Source organism: Rhincodon typus, chromosome 19 (assembly GCF_021869965.1).
Source record: "Rhincodon typus isolate 14 chromosome 19, sRhiTyp1.1, whole genome shotgun sequence".
NCBI classification, from domain to species: Eukaryota; Metazoa; Chordata; class Chondrichthyes; order Orectolobiformes; family Rhincodontidae; genus Rhincodon; species Rhincodon typus.
In genome coordinates, this window is record NC_063350.1 from 12,147,712 (window position 1) to 12,167,317 (window position 19,606).

Consider the following 19,606-nt stretch of genomic DNA (forward strand, 5'->3'; position numbering starts at 1 on the left):
GAGGAGATATAGTATTAGGGGGTAAGTATGACTATGATATGCGAGTAGAACAGCATACAATCTCACAGGAAGCGATGCAATGTCACATAATCTTGCAGCATTGTGGTCAGATAAGGTCACTGTAATATGTTTCTTACATAACGTTAATGTTCTCCTTACTTCGGGTGACTGTGAATATTCTTCAGCAGCAAAATGAGATTTAAGAACATTAGATAAACTATAAGATTATGAGACAAAGTAACAGACATAGACCATTCAGCCCATTGGGTCTGCTCTACTATTCAATGAGATCATGGCAGATCTGATAATCCTCAATTCCACTTTCCTGCCTTTCCCCATAACCCTCTATTCACTTACAGATTAAAAATCTGTTTATAACAGCCTTGAATATACTTAATGATCCAGCCTCAGCAGCCCTCTGTGGTAAAGAATTCCATAGATTCACCAAACCCAGAGAAGAAATTTCCCCTCACCTGTGTCTTAAATATGTGACTCCTTATTATGAGATTCTGCCCTTTGGTCCGAGACTCTCCCACACAATCTTTCTGAATTTACCCTGTTAAGTCCTCTAAGAATCTTCTATGTTTCAATTAAGTGGCCTCTCATTCTTCCATATTCAAATGAATGCAAGCCCAATCCACTCAACCTCTCCTCATAAGATAGTCACCTTCAATATAAACTTTTATAAACCATCTGACATGATCACCATATACAACATTCCATTTACCCATTCCCAGTATTCTATTTCTCCCTTAGTTTCACACTTCTTTTTAACTACCTCTATATACCATCTAGTTCCCCTGGAACCATTCCACACTCAAATATCTCTGATATATTATACTTTTCATCATTCTATACACCATTAGTATATCACATCCCATCTAAGATATAGGGTTCTTGTCTGGACTTACCAGAATGAGAGCGTGTAGTCACCCACAAAGGTTTCACTCTCACGCACCAGAAATGAGCCGTTGGGAGCCCCAGTTTCAATGCAGTACTCTGCGAGGAGCTTTTCTGCGATCTGCCGCCCGTCACGGCCTGCTCCAAGTTTCCCATGGAACCACTTCTCTGTCACATGAAGGTCTGTACAACTACAGGGCTGGAACAGCGAAGAGTATTAGCATTATCCTTATGCTCATTTATATCGGTGTTGGTGGAGGGAGGGAGGACTCATGGGGCTATCTTACCCAGCCAAACCCTCCCCTCTCCAGCACACATGTTATATCGTAGAATCATACAATGCGGAAGTGACCCTTTGGCCCATAGCTTCTGTACCACCAAAAAATACACTTCAACCTACATCTGTCACACTTTCCCACTTTAGGCCCATAGCCTTGAGTATTATTGGTACTTCAAGTGTTTATCCAAGTACTTTTTAAAGGTTGTGTGGCTTCCCACCTCAACCACCCTCCCAGACAGAGCATTCCAGGCCCCCACTACCCTCTGGTTAAAAGATGTTTTCCTTAAATCCCCTCTAAACCTCCTGCCTTTCACTTTAAAACTATGCCCCCCTGTTACTAACTCTTTGACTAAGGGGAACTGCTGCTTTCTATTCACCCCTGGTCCATACTTTTCATAATCGTATACACCTCTATCAGATGTCCCCTCAATCTTCTCTGCTCAAAAGAAAACAACCTGAGCTTATCCAGCCTCTCTTCATCGCTGAAATGCTCCATCTCAGGCAACATCCTGGTGATCCTCCTCTGCACTCCCTCCAGTGCAATCACATCCTTCCAGTAGTGTGGTGATCAGAACTGTATATAGTACAGTTCTTACTTTTCTTACAAATTTTAAAAGGTTCAAATCTTTATCGTCATACAGAAATTACTTCCCATGTTTAAATCTTCAGTTTATTCAAGGACCAGCTGACAGATTAAAGAATATTCAAGAAATAATTTGTGTGCGAATGTCTCTTTCTGTTTGGTGCCTATTGTTATCTGCCCTTTGTTTTCCTGGACATCTGAAATTTTCATTAACTCTTGGTACTTGCTGATCTGGACATTTGTTACCTGTTCTGTTTGAACCTTTTGTTAAACATGAATAGGGGCCAGTGAATTGCAAAAGAATTAAAAATATTTGTACATTGTTGGGTTATGACACCTCTTCATACACAACAATGGAAATCTTTCATCCATCATGCATGTGTTGATAAATATGAAGGGAAGTGGATAAAACACATATCAGCAAGACCTGTCTGTCAAAATCAATTGCAGAGCAGACATCCTTTCGCTTTGTGTTTTATTGACTGTGAAGTGCTAAGTGCTGTCCCTGGGTCAGAGCCATACTACCAGACCATAAGTAAGCTTAAAAACTTTACACAGATCATCAATATTTTAGAACTTCAAAGCTAAATGTTTTTGTTGCTTGATAGAGTTAAAAGGCCTGGCTGTTTCTCGTCTGTACTTAAGTAGGAGGAAGGGTAAGGTAAAAGCAATGTTTCATATTCTCAGCAGTTATATCTGGGGAGTTGAGGCTTGTGGTTTGCACATCCTGCACTCTATGGGGAATTTCAGATGCTCCTGATGGTCTGATGACCAAACGAGCAGGAGATGCCTCCAGCTGGAACAACTCCTGCTCCAGATTTTTGAGTTGGAACATCAGCTGGAAATGATGGGCATGTCCAACAGGCTGAGTGGTTCTTGGAGAGCACTTTTCGGGATATGGTCATCTCACAGCTTAAAGAGTCGCAGGCAGATAGGAAACGGGTGACTGCCAGGCAGAAGACAGGGAGCAGGCAGATAGTGAGTGAATTCCCCTGGGTGCATCTTGCTCAGAAACTGTTTATTAATCAACGAAAATGGTGAGAATGATAATTCTTCTGTGGAGGCCATTCAGAGTCAAGACCATAGCACTTGGGTGGTCTAGCTGCTTGGGGTGGTGGTGGAGGAAGAGGGAGTGTGGAAGAGCAAAAATGATAAGGGATTCATTAGCGCAAGGAGCAAATGGGACTCGAGATAACATGCTGTTTTACCCCTGGTGCCAGGGTCAAGGGTGTCATGGAATGGAAGCAGGAGGGTGAACAGCCAGAGATTATGGTCTCTGTTGGGACCATTGATATAGGTACAAAGAGATTGATGCCCTGCAAGGAACCTTTAGGAATTTAGATCAGAAATTGAAAAGCAAGACTGCAAAGATAGTAAAAGTAGGGTATCATATCTAAGACTGAAATTAGACCTGAGAGATGGGCAGGATTAGCAATGGAATGTTTCTGGTTGTAGAGTGATCAGAAACAATAGCGAGGATGATTGAAGTTGGGGAAGGGGTGCTCGCAGTCAAGGAATCAATCATAGCAGTGAAGAGGGATGATATTTTGGACAGATTGTCAAATGAGGCCATATGGTGGAAGTAAAAGCCACAAAAGGGGCAAACTATGAGGTGTGTAAGATAGACAGCAAGAGAATCAAATGTGTAATTTAACTTCATAGTAAGACAGTAATAATATGGAATCTGAATTACCTGAATATTAACTCTACTGCAAGACAGGGAGGGAGCAAAATTCTTAAATTGCATCCAGGAGTCCTTTTTTAGCCAATCAGTAGGAAGTCCAACAAAGGAGGGGATAGTCTTGGACCTAATATTTGAAAGTGAGTGTAGGCAGGCAAAAGGCATATCAGTAGGTGAGTATTTTGGAGATAGTGACTATAACTCAGTTAGATTTACAATAGAGAATGATAAGGATGGGCCAGGAATAAGTGTACAAAACTGGGGCAAGGTTAATTTTACTCTGATCAGTTAAGAATTGGCCTAAGTGGACAGCTACTTGCAGATAAATTGTGTCCAAGCAATGTGAGCCAATGAAAGAGGAAGAAATGAGAGTACAGGACAAATATGTTCCCTAAAGACAAAGAGTGGGACCAACAGTAGAGGACCCTGAATGTCAAGAGACGTAAAGGTTAGGATTAAGAAACAAAGAGAAGCTTGTGGCAGATATTGAGGGCTCAATATAGCAGAGTTCCTACAGTATAAATAGTGCAGGGGAGAAATTAAAAAGTAAATTAGAAAAGCTAAGACAGTGCATGAGTAAGTTTTGGCAAGTTTTTTTGAAAAATAAAGGGCAAGAGAAGAACTAGGGAAAAAGTAAGGCCCATTAAGGACCATAGAAGTAACCTGTATGTGGACCCAGAAGATGTGGGCACAGTCCTCAATGATTACTTTGTGTTAGTCTTCACACTGGAAAAGGGCCTGTATAGAAATCAGGGTGCAGGACTGCCAAATACTACATCTACAGTTGGAGAGACAGGGGTTAATCGGGCACAGTCAGCATAAATGTCTTAAGGAAAGGTTGTGTTTGACAAATGTGATCACAGTATTTAAGATGGTACCTGAAAGTGTTGATGAAGATAATCATTTGATGTGTTCCACATGGACCATGGCAAGGCTTTTGCTCAGATCCCTTGTGGCAAACTGGTAAAGAAAGTAAGTGCCCAAGGGATCCAAGGCAAAGTGGCATGTTGGATCCAAAATTAGCTGAGAGTCAGGAAGTAGAGGGTGATGGTAGAGGGACATTTTGTAACTGGAATTCTGTTTCCAGTGGGGTTCTGCAGGACTTGGTGCTGGGTCCTTGCTATTTGTGGTATACATTATTGATCTGGACCTAAATGTAGGACGTATGATCAAGAGGTTCATGGACGATGTGAGAATTGGCAAGGTGGTAAATAGTCAGGACGATAGCGGTAAACTGTAGGAGAATATCAAGGGATTGGTCAGCCATGCACAGCAATGGAATGGAATGGAATTCAACCTGGAAAGGTGTAAGGTAATGCACTTGGGGAGGCAAGGGATTACACCGTGAATGGTAGGAACCTGGGAAGCATTAAACATCACAGGAACTTTGGCGTGTACATCTACAGATTCCCTAAAGGTAGCAGGGCAGGTAGATAAAGGTGGTAAAGAAGACACATGGGATATTTACCTTTATTAGCTGAAGCCCAGAATAATAGAGCAAGGTGGTTATGCAGGAACTGTATGACACACTGGTTAGGCTGCAAATTGAGTTCTGCATGCAGTTCCGGTCACATTATAGATGTGATTGGACTAGAAAGGAAAAGATTTACCAGGCTGCCGCTTGGGCTGGAGGGTTGGAACTCTGAGGAAAGATTGAATAGGCTGGGGCTGTTTTCCTTGGTGTAGCAGAAATTGAGAGGGGACCTGATAGACATCTATAAGTTTATGAAGCGTATTGATAAGGTGAATAGGAAGACACAATTTTCCCATTCATAGAGGTTGGTGGGCGGGGGGGAAAGAGGTCAATAACCAGGGGACGTAGATTTAATGTAAGAGGCAGAAGGCTAAGAGCAGAGTTGAGGCGAATCGTTTTCACCCAGAAGGCAGTCTGAAACTCACTGCCTGTATGAGTGGTTAAGTCAGAAACATTTAAGCAGCTTGCATTGCTGTAGCCTCCAGGGCTATGGGTCAAGAGCTGAAGAATGGGATTAGTGAAGGGATGTTTTTATTGACAGCTCTATATGGGCCAAATGGTCTCCCTCTGTACTGTAATTGTCTTTGAGTCTATGAGACCAGACTTGCAAACCAAATGATAACCAAGAAAGATTTAAACCTTTTGTTTGTGGGTCCATCTAGGATCTGTTCTTCCACACTCTTTCTTCAACTTATCTTGTGCTCCTTTATGGCTATACATATCATGTTCAGACTTTGAGGCTGTATTTACCACAATGTTATGTAGTTCTGTGTCCAACAGTAAGCTGCTTGATGCTTACTCACCTCCCTCTGTTCTTCCTCGTCTTCATTGGCTTGATTCCCTGATCTCTCCTCTGAATAGTAAATCTTGCTACTTGTGAGGACAAAGTAGTGTGGATTCCATTCCTAGAAAATCCACAGGAAAGCAAACAAGATGCCAAGTGGTAAGTACATCACAAGAAACCCATTACTGGCAACATCTAGTTAAAGAACAGACCTGGGCTATACGAAAAGCTGACAGAATGTTCTATGTTTTAGACATTCCTTATACAAACAATATTTTATGGAGTTAATTTTGAACCTGTAGAGACAGATGGAGTGGGCATGCAACGTGAACCTAATCCTCAATCAATAGACTATACCCTGCCTCAATGGCTTGTTTTCCAGAAACGTGACCCTTTTCTCATGTCCCATAATGCCCCTTACTGCCAAACAAATCCTAAATTGTGTAACTCACAAACATGTCAACAGACCCTTCGCACTCAATGTACCATCCTGTACTGCCATAATAGGAGCAGCAACTAATCGTTTTGTAAAAAAAAAAAAACAGCCTGGGGGAATAACCAGAGGATTATCTCTACACATACTTTGAGAATACTGGGTGGATTGGAAGGGCAGAGGACTGCAATGATTATGAACATTTTGGTTTTACATCCAATGTGCTTCCTAGTGCAGTGAAACATTTAGACTGGGACCCTGCTATAATGTGACGATGCAGCGGTGATTTTAACTGGTGTGTGCTGTGAAATTTTCAGGAAGCAGTGCTTTCTTTAGTTTGTATACACTCTGCTGCAAACCTCTCTAGTAAGGCTGTAACACAAAGTAGATGCAAGTAAATGTGATGTCAATGAGCTATCATCCAGGCTTAAAGAAGTGGATGTGCCATAGAATTGTTTGTCTCCTTGAAATGTGCTTTGATACTGAAAGGTTGGGAACGACTGTGCAATAACATAGAACTTGGTACAGATCTGTTTGGAAAAAAATTCACATATATATTTTGACCAATACAGCAAAGACAAATTAGATCCACCTTGATGTTCCAAAATAAATCATGGTGTGCTAAAGTATCAATCTTGCTCCACAACAGTCATGTTCACTGTATGTTTTGTGTTTTATCTACCATAGATTGCATTCCATTGCAGCAAAGTTAATATTTTCTAATGAGGTTATCTATCATATTTAAAACTCTAACCTTTCCTTTGAATGTACAAGTAGAACAGAACAGCAGTGTACACATCTTCAGTCTCCTACAGTCTAATTTCCAAACCAGGAATTTTCATGGGCATATTGTCATTTTTTCAGGTGAGGGTTATGAACAGGCATTTGCTTTCAAAAGGACATTTATTCAGAGGGAATGTAAACTTTGTGAAACAATTTCTTGTATAATGTACATAAATTAAATTTATCTAGTTCAATGATCAGCTTATTATCAGATGTTAACACACAGAAATAATAGCAGTCTAATATATTGCTTAAAGTCCATATGCTTACGATTTCTATTTTTAATTGTATTCAAGTGGAATGCATCTCTATCGAATTTATTTTGGCTGATGTGAAGAGTCAAGTCAATCACCAGCTTTGATCAAATCATTTGCAGTGAGACTATTGTGCACCATTATTATGGCTGAACTGAGGAAGCAAGTGCAAGACATAGTTAAAGGAGATCTGTTCGTCCGCATTAACAAATTTTTTCATCATTTACTGGAAATAATCTTTACACAGAATCTTTGAAAAGAGCTCCCCATTGAGCGTCTTATCCATAATGTAGCCTTGAGATTTAGACCTTGGAGGCCATGTTTCATAGTGGGATATCTGTGTACAATTCAGACAAACTGACTTGCGGGAGTAGCTGGTGTGCTCACTACATCCAATGGGTGAAAATAATGAAAGCTGTGGCATTGAGTCTTACAGATTAGGGTAAGGGTACTTTGAATTCTTGACTTAAATGACCTAAGAAATTCCTAATCTTGGTTGCTAGCTACTGGAAGAGCAGGAGTGAACAACCAAGACTATGATTACGTGTGAAGGTCATCATTGTCGAAGAGCCAGAAAGTAGTTACTACAAGACTCTTGACTGAGATACCAGAAAGCTGCTGCCTATGGGATTGAGTCACCAACTTCAGCAAAGCAGGGAGCAATGTGAACCAAAAAGAAAGTGAGGAACTAGCGACGGCAAACTTAAAAATGAATGAGTTTTGCAGCTGATGCTGGATCAGAATCTGCAGCTTGAACAATCAGCTAAGGCTGGAGTTCAAATCCAAATCTGGCACCTACGTGATTGATTGGATCTTCGAGGTACAAGATTCCATTCTTTATCGAGTTACTGATGTCGTTCTCAGAGTAGGTAGAAGTTGAGACCTCCTCATAAGCACTGCCCTCGGCCAGTTTCTTGTGCTGCAACGAAGGAAGAGATGAGGAATGAATAGGGAAACATTCCCTCCAGGATCCCAATTAGCGAAATTCCCAGCCACCATGTCCACTACAGCCTCCTTATTATAGTACATCAGTTTGTAAAATCCAAACTCCTTTACAGTGCTGAGAAACCTGAGTCCACCTCCATAACTAATCCCAAACCTAAGATTTGTTGAATTAAATTTAAATTTCCACGTTATTTATTCTTATTCTTATGTTTCTAGCTAATTTGTCCAGCCCTCTTAATAACTAACTTAGCAACTGAATCACTATGCTACAGTTCCCAATCTTCAGCTTGCTCTCCGCAATTTTACCAAAGTCCAGATCCCTACCTTCATGCTGCAATGATCTTCTCCACTTCTGGGCTCTTAAACAATTAGCAACATCCACTAACCTCGCACAGCTTCACTGATCTACATTACCATGTAAGTGTGGAGCTGGAGGAACAGAGCAGGCCAGGTTAGCATCAGAGGAGCAGGTAAGTTGACGTTTTGGGTTGGGACCCTTCTTCATTTTCTGAAGAAGGGTCCCTACCTGAAACGTCAGCTTTCCTGCTCCTCTGATACTGCCTGGCCTGCTGTGCTCCTCCAGCTCCACACTGTTATCTCTGACTCCAGCATCTGCAGTTCTTGCTATCTCTACATTATTGTGTATGCATGTTCTGTTAACAACCCAGGCTTCAACGACCTCAGAACTCATCACTCAAGAGCCAGTTCCTTCTGCAATTTTCAACTAGATCAAAACTTAAGTTGTGTCTATACAGAGCAGTCTGAGCTGTTAAACACATTGTTGTGAAGTGATAATAGCAACAGACATTTTTTATTTGTTCACTGGATGTGGGCATCACAGATTTATTTGCCCTAAGTTTAAATAATGATTCAGTTGTCTGAAAGTACTAAAAGTAGCAGCAGATTTCAGGGCTGTACATCCTCCTGAGCTTACGTCCAAGATGGCAGCAGAGTAGCAGCACAACGTGTGGGGTCCTCAGCCTGGAGCTCATGTAGACCGTCTGCTTCTCTTATTTTTTCTTTCTGTACATTTTTTTCATGTTTCCATTTATTATGGTACCTTACCTTCTTGTAATGACTTCTCCCTGCCCAGGCCTAGCAAAGAGGCTGCTTCCAGTGGCCTTGAATGGTCTGGCGTCTGGCAGCACGGTCTACCGATGTGGCAGTCTTGTCAAGGGAGGGGCGATCTTGGCCTGGTGTGGCAGTCTTGTCCAAAGTGTGAAGGTCTAGTCCCGGCATGGAGGTCTCGTCCTTGCTTTGGAGGCTCCTCTGGATCTTCCAGCGGCCCAGAGTGGAGGTTTAGTCCCGGGGTGGAGATCTCGTCCCGATGTGGACTGGGCCCAGCCCTGCACAGTGGTTTCAGCTCAATTTTCCAGCGTATCCCAACCCAGGAGCCGTTAATTGAACTACGATGAACGTGTACTATCTTTCCTTTTTATTTATGACTTCTGTAATTAATTTAGGCACCATGGTATGGTGGCTTAAAAAACTTCTCTGTATTTTTTTTTGTAAAAATACACGTGACAATAAATTGCTATCCTATATTAAAACACCCAGTACTTTCAGTTCTAAATGCCCTAACAATACTATAAATATGAAGTATCAGCCAGTTTGACACATCTTAACTGGAGGAAAGAGTAAGATTTTAAAAAACTGTTTCTTCTTCCTTGAGAACATTAAGCAAACCAAGGAGCTGACATTAATGGCAATGACTGACCTTAATCAGGAATTTTCTCCTCAATTGATTCGGTGAGGGAAGCCCGTCTGCAGTGATGTCAACTGGTTTGGTCAGCAGCATATCAGCAAACACCTTCTTGAAGACATTAGCCATATTTCGCTGTTGAACGATACTACAGTGATCTTCGATGGACAGAATAACAGGATACCTGCCAAACAATCCACAGCACTAGGGTAAATTTCAAAGAGCTGGCACACATGAACTCAGGTAGATTGCAACATCTCTAGCCAGCTCAGATCAGTGAATGCTGCCTTATCCTAAGCTAAATTTCACACTCCTGCATCTGCTAATGTTTTTACCGAGCTGTTTGAACATAGCTGTTAAACTCATCTATCCAGCACTCGCAACGCATCAGCCAAACAATGTCAAACTCTGACCCAACTGTAAAATCCGATCTACACAAGTTTAGCTGGTCTTTAAAGCAAGCCAAGGAACTTCAGCTGGGCATAATGTAGAACTAGTTTTTTAACAAATGTACGCAATCTTTTTGTGCCATTTATCTCTTTTGCCTGAGTGCAGTAAACACTCATTAGTGTCAAGGCTTTGACTAATGCTTCTCTATATATACTTTTCACAACAGGGGTGAGTAAAAACATGTGACACATCATCCTCATCCATCCAGAAAGTCTCTCCATCGCCGCATCCAACTGAATGTTAAGTGATTTCACGATCTTTTCTTTTACATCTTATAGTCACGTTGTCAGTATACTTTCAAGAGACATGCTCATGATGTCACCACAGCATGATTACATGTGACCTGAAGGTATAAAGGTCTCAGACTCTGTCTTATCCCAAGCTCATAGGATTTGGGATGCTGTGTGGTGGTGAAGAAGGTGTTTGATATGTTGCCTTTATTGGTCAGTGCAATGAGTCTAGGAGATGGGAGGCCATGTTGCAGCTGCACAGGACATTGGTTAGGCCACTTTTGGAATGCTGCATTCAATTCTGGTCTACCTGCTGTAGGAAAGATGTTGTTAAATTTGAAGGGGCTCTGAAAAGAGTTACAAGGATGTTGCCAAGCTTGGCGGGTCTGAGCTTTAGGGACAGGCTGGGGCTATCTTCTCTGGAGTGCTGGAGGCTGAGGGGTGACCTTATAGAGGTTTACAAAATCATGAGGGACATGGATAGGGCGAATAGCCAAGTTCTTTTTCCCAGGGTGGAGGAGACCAAAACTACAGGGCATAGGTTTAAGGTGAGAGGGGGAGGATTTAAAAGGGACCTAGGGGGCAACTTTTTCATGCAGAGAGTGGTGCGTGTATGGAATGAGCTGCCAGACAAAGTGGCGGAGGCTGGTACAATTACAACATTTAAAAGGCATCCAGATGAGTACGTGAATAGGAAGGGTTTGGAGAGATATATGTCAAATGCTGGCAAATGGGACTAGATTGATTTACGATATCTGGTCGGCATGGGAGAGTTGGACCAAAGGGTCTGTTTCCGCGCTATAAAACTCTATGATTCTATCACTTGAAGCATGAAATTCTACCAGAAGTATACTGCTCTTTTTAATCTAATAGCATAATGTTAGCCCAGACACTTAGGTGCCCATGAATGTAAAGTTTGTATACAATTATTAGCTGTAATAAATATCTGCTGGATTCCCTAATACCACAATATCATGCCCAGCTTCTTATGATACAGGAAATAATAGTCAGCTAAAACATGTTGTTGGAGTCCAGCAATTAGGATTGTTGTCTCTAATCCTCTAAATGCAAGCTCACTGCCAGAATTGAATTTTAATCTGAGCATGAGCTGTCTGCTCTACTATCCAGTGTAACAGTCAGAGCCAAGTCCACTTGAGGCAGCTCCACCCCGGCCTCCATCAAATTTCTGGCAGTTGCCTTGTCCCAGAAACATCACAAGGAGCAGTGGCCTTTGCTGATTCTGCAACAATCACCAGGGAAGGTGTTCAGTAATGTGAACTGGAGACTGAAGTGAGTCCAGGGTCTCACCGGGATAATGGTGAGGAGGAGCGGGGAGGGACTGGGTGGCACTTCAGATGGGGTTTTCATCTGACAGGCTTGAAACTTGCTGGTGGTCACCCCTACAGTGGATAAAATCCCAATGATGGTTGAAGGAGACTAGTACATGGCCATGAATTAGCTGTTTATGAACCCAATTAGTTCAGAGGTGAGTGGACTACCTGATGACTGTCATACCTGTGGTAAAATTGCAGATGGGAGTATAGGCAACTACACGGCACCGAAATCCTGGTGCCCAATATTATGCACCCCAACTCCTGCCTGCCCACCCCAGGGTGCTGAAACTTCCTACTCCTAGTGTAAATCCCTCTATGTTGCGACAACAAATATTCCAGTATTAGCCATAGGTGTGCCTTTCTAATCTGTGGCCATTGTCCTCTGCTTAAAATATTTGTTGACATCTATCGTTTCAGTGCTTTTATTTTCTTAAATGCTACCATCCAAACTCTTCTTAGACAACTAGACTTAACAGTTCAGGATTCCCCATCTTTTCTACATTAAGCCTATCCCCAAGCTGGGCATCCATCTTACATCAATTTATATAGAATGTACAACTTAAAAAAAGGACATTCAGCCCTAATGGTTCGTACTGGTGTTACAATTCTACACAAACCGTCATCTGTCCTTCTTCATCAGCAATTGCTTTCTTACTCAGGTGTTTCTTTAACTTTAAACTTAAATGTATCTATTCTATTCACCTTAATTATTCCTTGTGGTAGTGAGTTCCATATTGAAACTACTTAGGTTTTTACTCCTGAATTATATACTGGGCGCATTAGTGGCTATCTTATCTCTTGTGGCCTCTGGTTTTTGAACTTCCCCATAAGTGAGAACACCAATTCTAAATCAAACTCTTCCATAATGTTTATGTCCTTTATTGGGTCACCACTCAGATTTGTCTGTGGAACTGATAGTGGAATAGTGATAAAATCACTAAGCTAGTAGTCTCAGGACCCAGATAATTCTCTTGCACCATGGGTTTGAAACCATGCCAGTTGGTGGAATTTTAAAATTAATCAATAAACCTGAAATACAATGCTAGTCTTAGTAATTGCGTCAAGAAAATATCGTCAATTGTCATGAAAACTTTTCCAGTTCGCTGATTCCCTTAGGATGACATGGCAGCTCAGTGGTTAGCACTGCTGCCTCACAGCACCAGGGACCCAGGTTCGATTCCAGCCTTGGGTGACAATCTGTGTGGAGTTTGCACGTTTCCCCTGTGTCTGTGTGGGTTTCTGCTGGGTGCTAGGGTTTCCTCCCACAGTCCAAAGATGTACAGGTTAGATGCATTGGCCATGCTAAATTAACTGCAGTGTCCAGGGACATGTGGACTAGGTAGATTAACCATAAGAAATGCAGGGTTCGAGGGCTGGGTTTGGGTTGGATGCCCTTCTGAAGGCTGGTGCAGACGTGATAGTCTGGACAGCCTCTTTCTGCATTGTAGGGATTCTATGACTTTAGTAAAGGAAATGTACTGTCCTTAGCTGGTCTGGCCTACATGTGACTCCAGACCCACAGTAACGTTGTTTACCTTTAGCCACCCTCTGAAATTACCTGGCAATGGTATTTCCTTGAACAAACCAAAGTAATTCAGGATGAAAAGCAATACTGGCCTTATCAGTGAGGTCTATTTCCCAACAAAGAATCAATAAAGAATCCCATTCAGGTCTTCAAAGTCTCCACTGTGTCTCACTGACTGGGACTTAGCATTCTCGAGGTGCCATCTGAGCAGAGTACTGCACAGTTCAATCCAACTCTGATTTCCAGTCTACTACATCATCTTCAAAGCTTACTACTTTATTGGCTTTACTGGAAATGACAATTGTGGCTTTCAAAGAGAATTGAAACATTATCTGAAGTGGAAAAATCTCCAGGGTTAGTGTGAAAGGGAGGGGAGTGGGACTATATGAGTTGCTCTTGCAGAGAGCTAGTCGAAGCGATAGGCTGAATACCCTCTTTCTGTTCTGTAATCATACTTCAATTCTATGACAGTAAATCACCATGAAGAAAGGAAAAGGGAATGCAATCGTTTAAAATGGTGTCAGATTTTTACTGCTTTAACCAGTGCATACAATGCAACAGAACACTATTCACTCCAAATGGACAGACTGGCTGATGTAATATGTTGCTGCTTGGGTTCTTCTGCTTATATTCAAAATGGACAACACACAGGGGTTATCATGATAACAAAAAATAGACTTACTCTGAAGTCACAAAAGCATGTTCCTTGATTGTGGTCAGAACATCATTAAACTTGATTTTTGAAGTCAGAGTGTGACCATGGTAAATAACTGGCATTCCCTCAGGTCCGTCCCAGCAATCCACTGTAAGAGATGTCATAATTCGTTCAATACTTTTATAAATATGATCCAATCAAATTGTGCTGAGTTAACTCATTCACACTGTTGATCACATTAATCACTCTGTCCATCTATATCTCTCCTAAATTACTCATTTTTTAATGGTATCTTCAGTTTATTTTGACATAACAACCCCTTTACCATGACTACCACCTCTCCTGTAAGCTCTGACTCCAAATGGAATGCCAACTGCTGTCCACTGCTTCATCCAAAAGCTCCATATTCAGATGTGCTCCCCAAGTCATATCATCCATCTATTTTGCCACAGTTACCAACTGAGGCAGAACTTTGTTGTTGTCAGATGTTCACTACGCTGGGACCAACAGACATCCAGACAGAAGTGGGAAATGCAGGATGAGAAGTGGTTGCTCCTGATCCCTTACTGAAGGGCCTGTATTAGACACTGCGGCCATCAATGGAAGGTCAGTTCAGGCTCAAATCATTGTCCTCCAGGGTCAAAATAAAGGGGCATCAATTTAAGACTGTGATGAGGAGGGATTTCTTCTCAGATAAAAACCAAAAGAACTGCGGATGCTGTAAATCAGGAACAAAAACAAAGTTGCTGGAAAAGCTCAGCAGGTCTGGCAGCACCTGAGGAAGGGTCACCGGACCCGAAACGTTAACTCTGTTTTCTCCTCCACAGATGCTGCCAGACCTGCTGAGCTTTTCGAGCAACTTTGTTTTCGTTTCTTCTCTCAGAGGTTGAGAGTCTTTGGAACTCCTTGCCACAGAGGACTGTGGGGACATAGTCGTTGTGTATATTTAAGGCTGAGGTTGATAGATTCTTGATCAATCGGGGAATCAAGGATTATGATGACAGGGCAGGAAAATGGATGTGAGAAACGTCATCTCAGCCATGATCCGATCGAAAGACAGAGCAGGCTCGTGTGGATTATTCCTGTTCCTGTTTCTCATGGTCTTATGGCTGACTCAGGCCCCATGCAGGCGGGGAGGTAATGGCCTAGTGCTCCTATTGCTAGACTATTTTCCAGAGACCCAAGTAATGTCCTGGGGATAACACAGTGTGGAGCTGGAGGAACACAGCTGGCTAGGAAGCATCAGAGGAGCAGGAAAAGTGACATTTCGGATCAGGACCTTTCTTCAGAAAAGTGGGTCCCGACCTGAAACGTCAACCTTCCTGCTCCTCTGATGCTGCCTGGCCTGCTGTGTTCCTCCAGCTCCACACTGTGTTATCTCTGACTCCAGCATCGGCAGTTCTTACTATCTCTAATGTCCTGGGGACCTGGGTTTAAATCCTACCATGGAAGATGGTGGAATCTGAATTCAATAAAAATCTGGAATCAAGAGTCTAATGATGACTGTGAATCCCATTATCAATTGTTAGGAAAAGCCCATTTGGTTTGTTAATGTCCTTTAGGGAAGGAAAATGCCATCCCATCTGGCCTACATGTTACTCCAGAGTCACAGCAGTGTGGTTGACTCTTAAACTGCCCTTGGAATGAGTAATAAATGCTAACCTAGCCTGCAACACCCTCAACCCTTAAATGAATCTTTAAATAAAAGCACATACAGTTATTCTGATGAAGTGCTGGCTAGAGCTCAGCGACTGAGCGTAAGTCTGTATCCCCAGGAGGCAAAAAATAGTTCTGTCTAAAGGTGACTGACTTGAAATATTAGCTCTGTTTTACGACCTCCAGTAGTACTGCCTGATATGCTGTGCATTTGCAGCATTTTCTGTTTTTATAACTTTAAGTTGTGAGTTTCTCACAAAAGTCTTTCTTTAATTCCGCTTTTTAGATCCAATACTGTGAAATATTCGGGCAGCCACCACTCACTATAGACATGTCCCTTTGATAAGAGGCCAGACCACAGAAATCAAGTGTTTGATGCCAGAGTTAGAAATGCAGGTTGCATTAAGACTCAGACAGATCAGCTTCCAATCAACTCTGGAGCTGTTGATGTTCAATAGGCACTTGTATTTAAGAGTTGACTTCTCTGCACTTCAACCTCATGCTCTTTGGTTGGATACAGGGTGTAGAGAAAGGTGGGTATTTTGGAGGATCTCCTTGAGGGTCTGCTCCTGGGCCTGGCAAAAGTAGCCATCAATAGGTCCAGGCAGTGGGCTGTGGAGGGCATCATAGTTCCTGACTGCCTGCCCTTCTTCCAAGGCCATGTTTGCGCCCAGGAATCCTCTGATGGAGCATGTGGTGTCCACTAATATCCTCAAAGCTTTTGGAGGTAAGTGGCCACCGCAATGGGTACGCAGCCTTATTTTTCCGTCCAACTCCATTTTACTTTAGTCCCCTCCCTCTTCCTCCACCCTTCCCTCTCACTTTTGGTATAGTTGCACTGCCCCTGATGGGCTGTGCTTGTAAATTGTTCTTTTAATTAGAAACGTGGGTGATTCGATGGTGGTAAAAGAAACTTTAGTTCTTGGTGCTTGTGGAGCAGCAATAGTGTACCTCAGAGCCCAGAGGCCATGGGTTCAAATCCCATGTGCTCTAGAGGTGTGTCGTAGCATCTCTGAACAGGTTGATTAGAAATTTGTGAAAAATCTGTCTGCCATCCGAAACATTTTCTTTGTGCTATTAGGGTGGGCTGAATTCTTATGCTTTCAGGAAGCTGATTTTCATTATAAAACAATTACAACTGCTCAAGATCTTTTACATCAGCACTAAAATGATATTATCGACCTGTTGGTTCAGGCGGAGTTCAGATTGATATTTCCAAGCAGAACAGAAAATGTGCCCAACCATTACAATCTCCTCATCCATCTCTGTGCTGCACCTTATATCTACTCAATGGTTTACGTTGCTGGATAATGTAACTCTAACAGCTCACAGGAAGACATACTGATTTGCTTACATTCAATACACCGGCATCCCATTCTTAGGCAGCGAGCATAGGCTTCCAGTGAGGATTCGCTGGAGAACTGATCCCCTGTTAGGTAGCTGCAACAGAGATAGCAAGACTTACAGACACATTGCACAGACAGCCAAGCAGAAACACCGTTGACATAAAGGAGTAACTGTTTCACAAGTAGTGGATTGATTGAGCAACACGGCCAATGTGAAATAGCACATTATTCACAACATTTTTTTGGGCAGCACATGCATTCATCACAGAGACTGAAACTGTCCATGACCTTGGCTCTGCCAGGTTCTGCGACTCAGTTCGGACATTGTGAAAGAAAACCACCTCCGGCCGTAAAGCCAAATGGTCGATCTTGGATCAACTGTGTGTCAGCTGTAGCACCTGGATTCAGTTCCACTGCAGTCAGTAACATTCAGCTGCTACTGATGGAGGGGGATTGGTTAGCTCTGTTGGCTGGACAGCTAGTTTGTGATGCCAACAGCATAAGTTCAATTCCTGCACTGGCTGAGGTTACCATATAGGTCCTTCCTTCTCCACTCATCTGAAGGATGGTGACCGTCAGCTTAAACCACCAGTAGTCATCTCTCTCTCTCTAATGAAAGGGCAGCCATCTGGAACTATGGTGACTTTATTTACTATAACCAACTATATAATCACGACCTGTTCTCATCAATGCCCAGACAAAATTCTACCCTGTACTGTAAACACCATTACATCATGAATACAGCTGGTCAGAACACATCACATGCACCACACAGAAATGTCTCAGTGCAGTGTAGTGTTACACTGTTAATATAGATCATTTGTTTAGACAGATAATTGGTTTATTGAAAATTAATCATGGGGTCCGGTGTTGAATTGTGATGACAGTACAAATAAAGCTATTAATCATAATCCATCATTTTTTGATAACCATTAGAGATAAAATTAAACATAAAATAATAAAAGGAATTGCACAAGTATGAGTAGATAAATAATCACAATATGCTGTGAAATGCAGGTCTCCTTCATTTATGGATTAGAACTGAAATGTCTACTATCCCTTGTATTTTGTATTAAAATCGGGTTGTCATGTTGAGTTTATTGAATTCTCAAGCATTTGTATGCTATCTATAAGTTGAATAAAGTTGGGCTGTCTTGTAGTTTATTCATTCTAAATCCTATTTGTGGAATGGTGTCTAATCATGTCGAGGTAAAAGACATTGAGGACACTGATGTTCAGGCCACTTTGCCTAAATACAATTGTTTGATTGGGAGGATGGGAGTGACACTAGCATGGCCAGCATTTATTACCCACACCCATTCCCAGTTGCACTGAAATGGTGGTGGTGAGCGGCCTTCTTGAACCACTGCAGTCTATGTGGTGATAATGCTGTTATGATAATCATAGGTACAGATGGGCAGTGAAATGTGACAGCTTGTTGTAAGTTTTTTTTTCCAAAAAGAAAATATATGAATTTGGGAGAGAAATTGAAAACCGCATTTGAAATGACAAGCAGAAAATGCTGGAGAAACACAGGGAGCATCTGTAGAGGGATAAAGAGAGTTGAAAGCAGCAGTAGTTATAGAGTACAGAAGAGACCCTTTGGTCCACTGAATCTGCACTAACCTATCCACACCAATCGCACTTTCCAGCACTTGGTTTCCAGAGCTGTAGTTGCTCAATTGTTGAGTAAATTTAAAAGGAGACCAGATTTTTGGTCAATGAGGAAATTAAAGGATATAAGGATAGGACAGTAAGGTGTAGTTGAGATGGAAGTCTAGCATGGTCTTATTGATAGCAGAATAATCTGAAGGGTCAAATGGCCTACTCCTATTATTTCCTATGCCTTGAAAAGTGACAGGAACCTCATTACAGTGTAAGCCGTTTGGTAGAATAACATCCTTCCCTTTTGCTGCTCCAGATGTACAGTTCAAAGAGCTTCTTCATATCACCTTTCCACCCACAGCTATGTCACATAACTTCCTGTTTACAGCACTCTCTCTGTCAGCGATACTGAAAGTGGCAGCAACAGGTGCAGGGTTTGTTTCATACAGTATGCTCCTCACAACTTTCAGGAATAACTTGTTCACTGATGCTCAGTTCAGCTTTCACTGGGGTCACTCAGCTCTTGACCGCATTACAGATTGGTCCAAGCATGGAGACAAAACAGCTGAGCTCCAAAAGGGAGGTGAAAATGACTGCCCTTGACATCAAGGTTGCATTTGACCAAGTACAATATCAAGCAGCCCTAGCAGAACTCGGGTCAATAGGAATCGGGTGGAAACTGCAGCCTGGAGTCATTCCTAGCGCAAAGGAGGATGGTTGTGGTCATTTGAAGTTAATTATCTTACTCCCAGAACATCACTGCAAGTGATGATTCAAACATCTTGAGCAATTCAACAAGTCCCTTCTCTCTACCATAAGGTCAAAAGCAGAGGTGTTCAATGATGATTGCGCAACGTTCAGCACCATTCACAATTCCTCAGAATTTGAAGCAGTCCATTTCCAAATCCAGTAGGACCGGGACAATATTCAGGCTTGGGTTGATAAATGATAAGTAACATTGTTGCCATATATGTGCCAGGCAGTGT

At 42.1% G+C, this 19,606-nt stretch overlaps 1 protein-coding gene across 1 annotated transcript in view; it reads right to left on the bottom strand.

Moving 5' to 3' along the window:
• The window catches only part of LOC109939029 (phospholipase C, gamma 1), a 149,389-nt gene that overhangs the window by 58,022 nt on the left and 71,761 nt on the right, over positions 1-19,606 (bottom strand). The window contains exons 11-16 of the mRNA XM_048608540.1: positions 17,024-17,109; positions 14,041-14,161; positions 9,835-10,003; positions 7,972-8,091; positions 5,722-5,823; positions 912-1,099 (exon numbers count right to left, since the gene is read on the bottom strand). Coding sequence (XP_048464497.1) covers positions 912-1,099; positions 5,722-5,823; positions 7,972-8,091; positions 9,835-10,003; positions 14,041-14,161; positions 17,024-17,109 — 786 coding nt within the window. The remainder of the gene's footprint in view (positions 1-911; positions 1,100-5,721; positions 5,824-7,971; positions 8,092-9,834; positions 10,004-14,040; positions 14,162-17,023; positions 17,110-19,606) is intronic.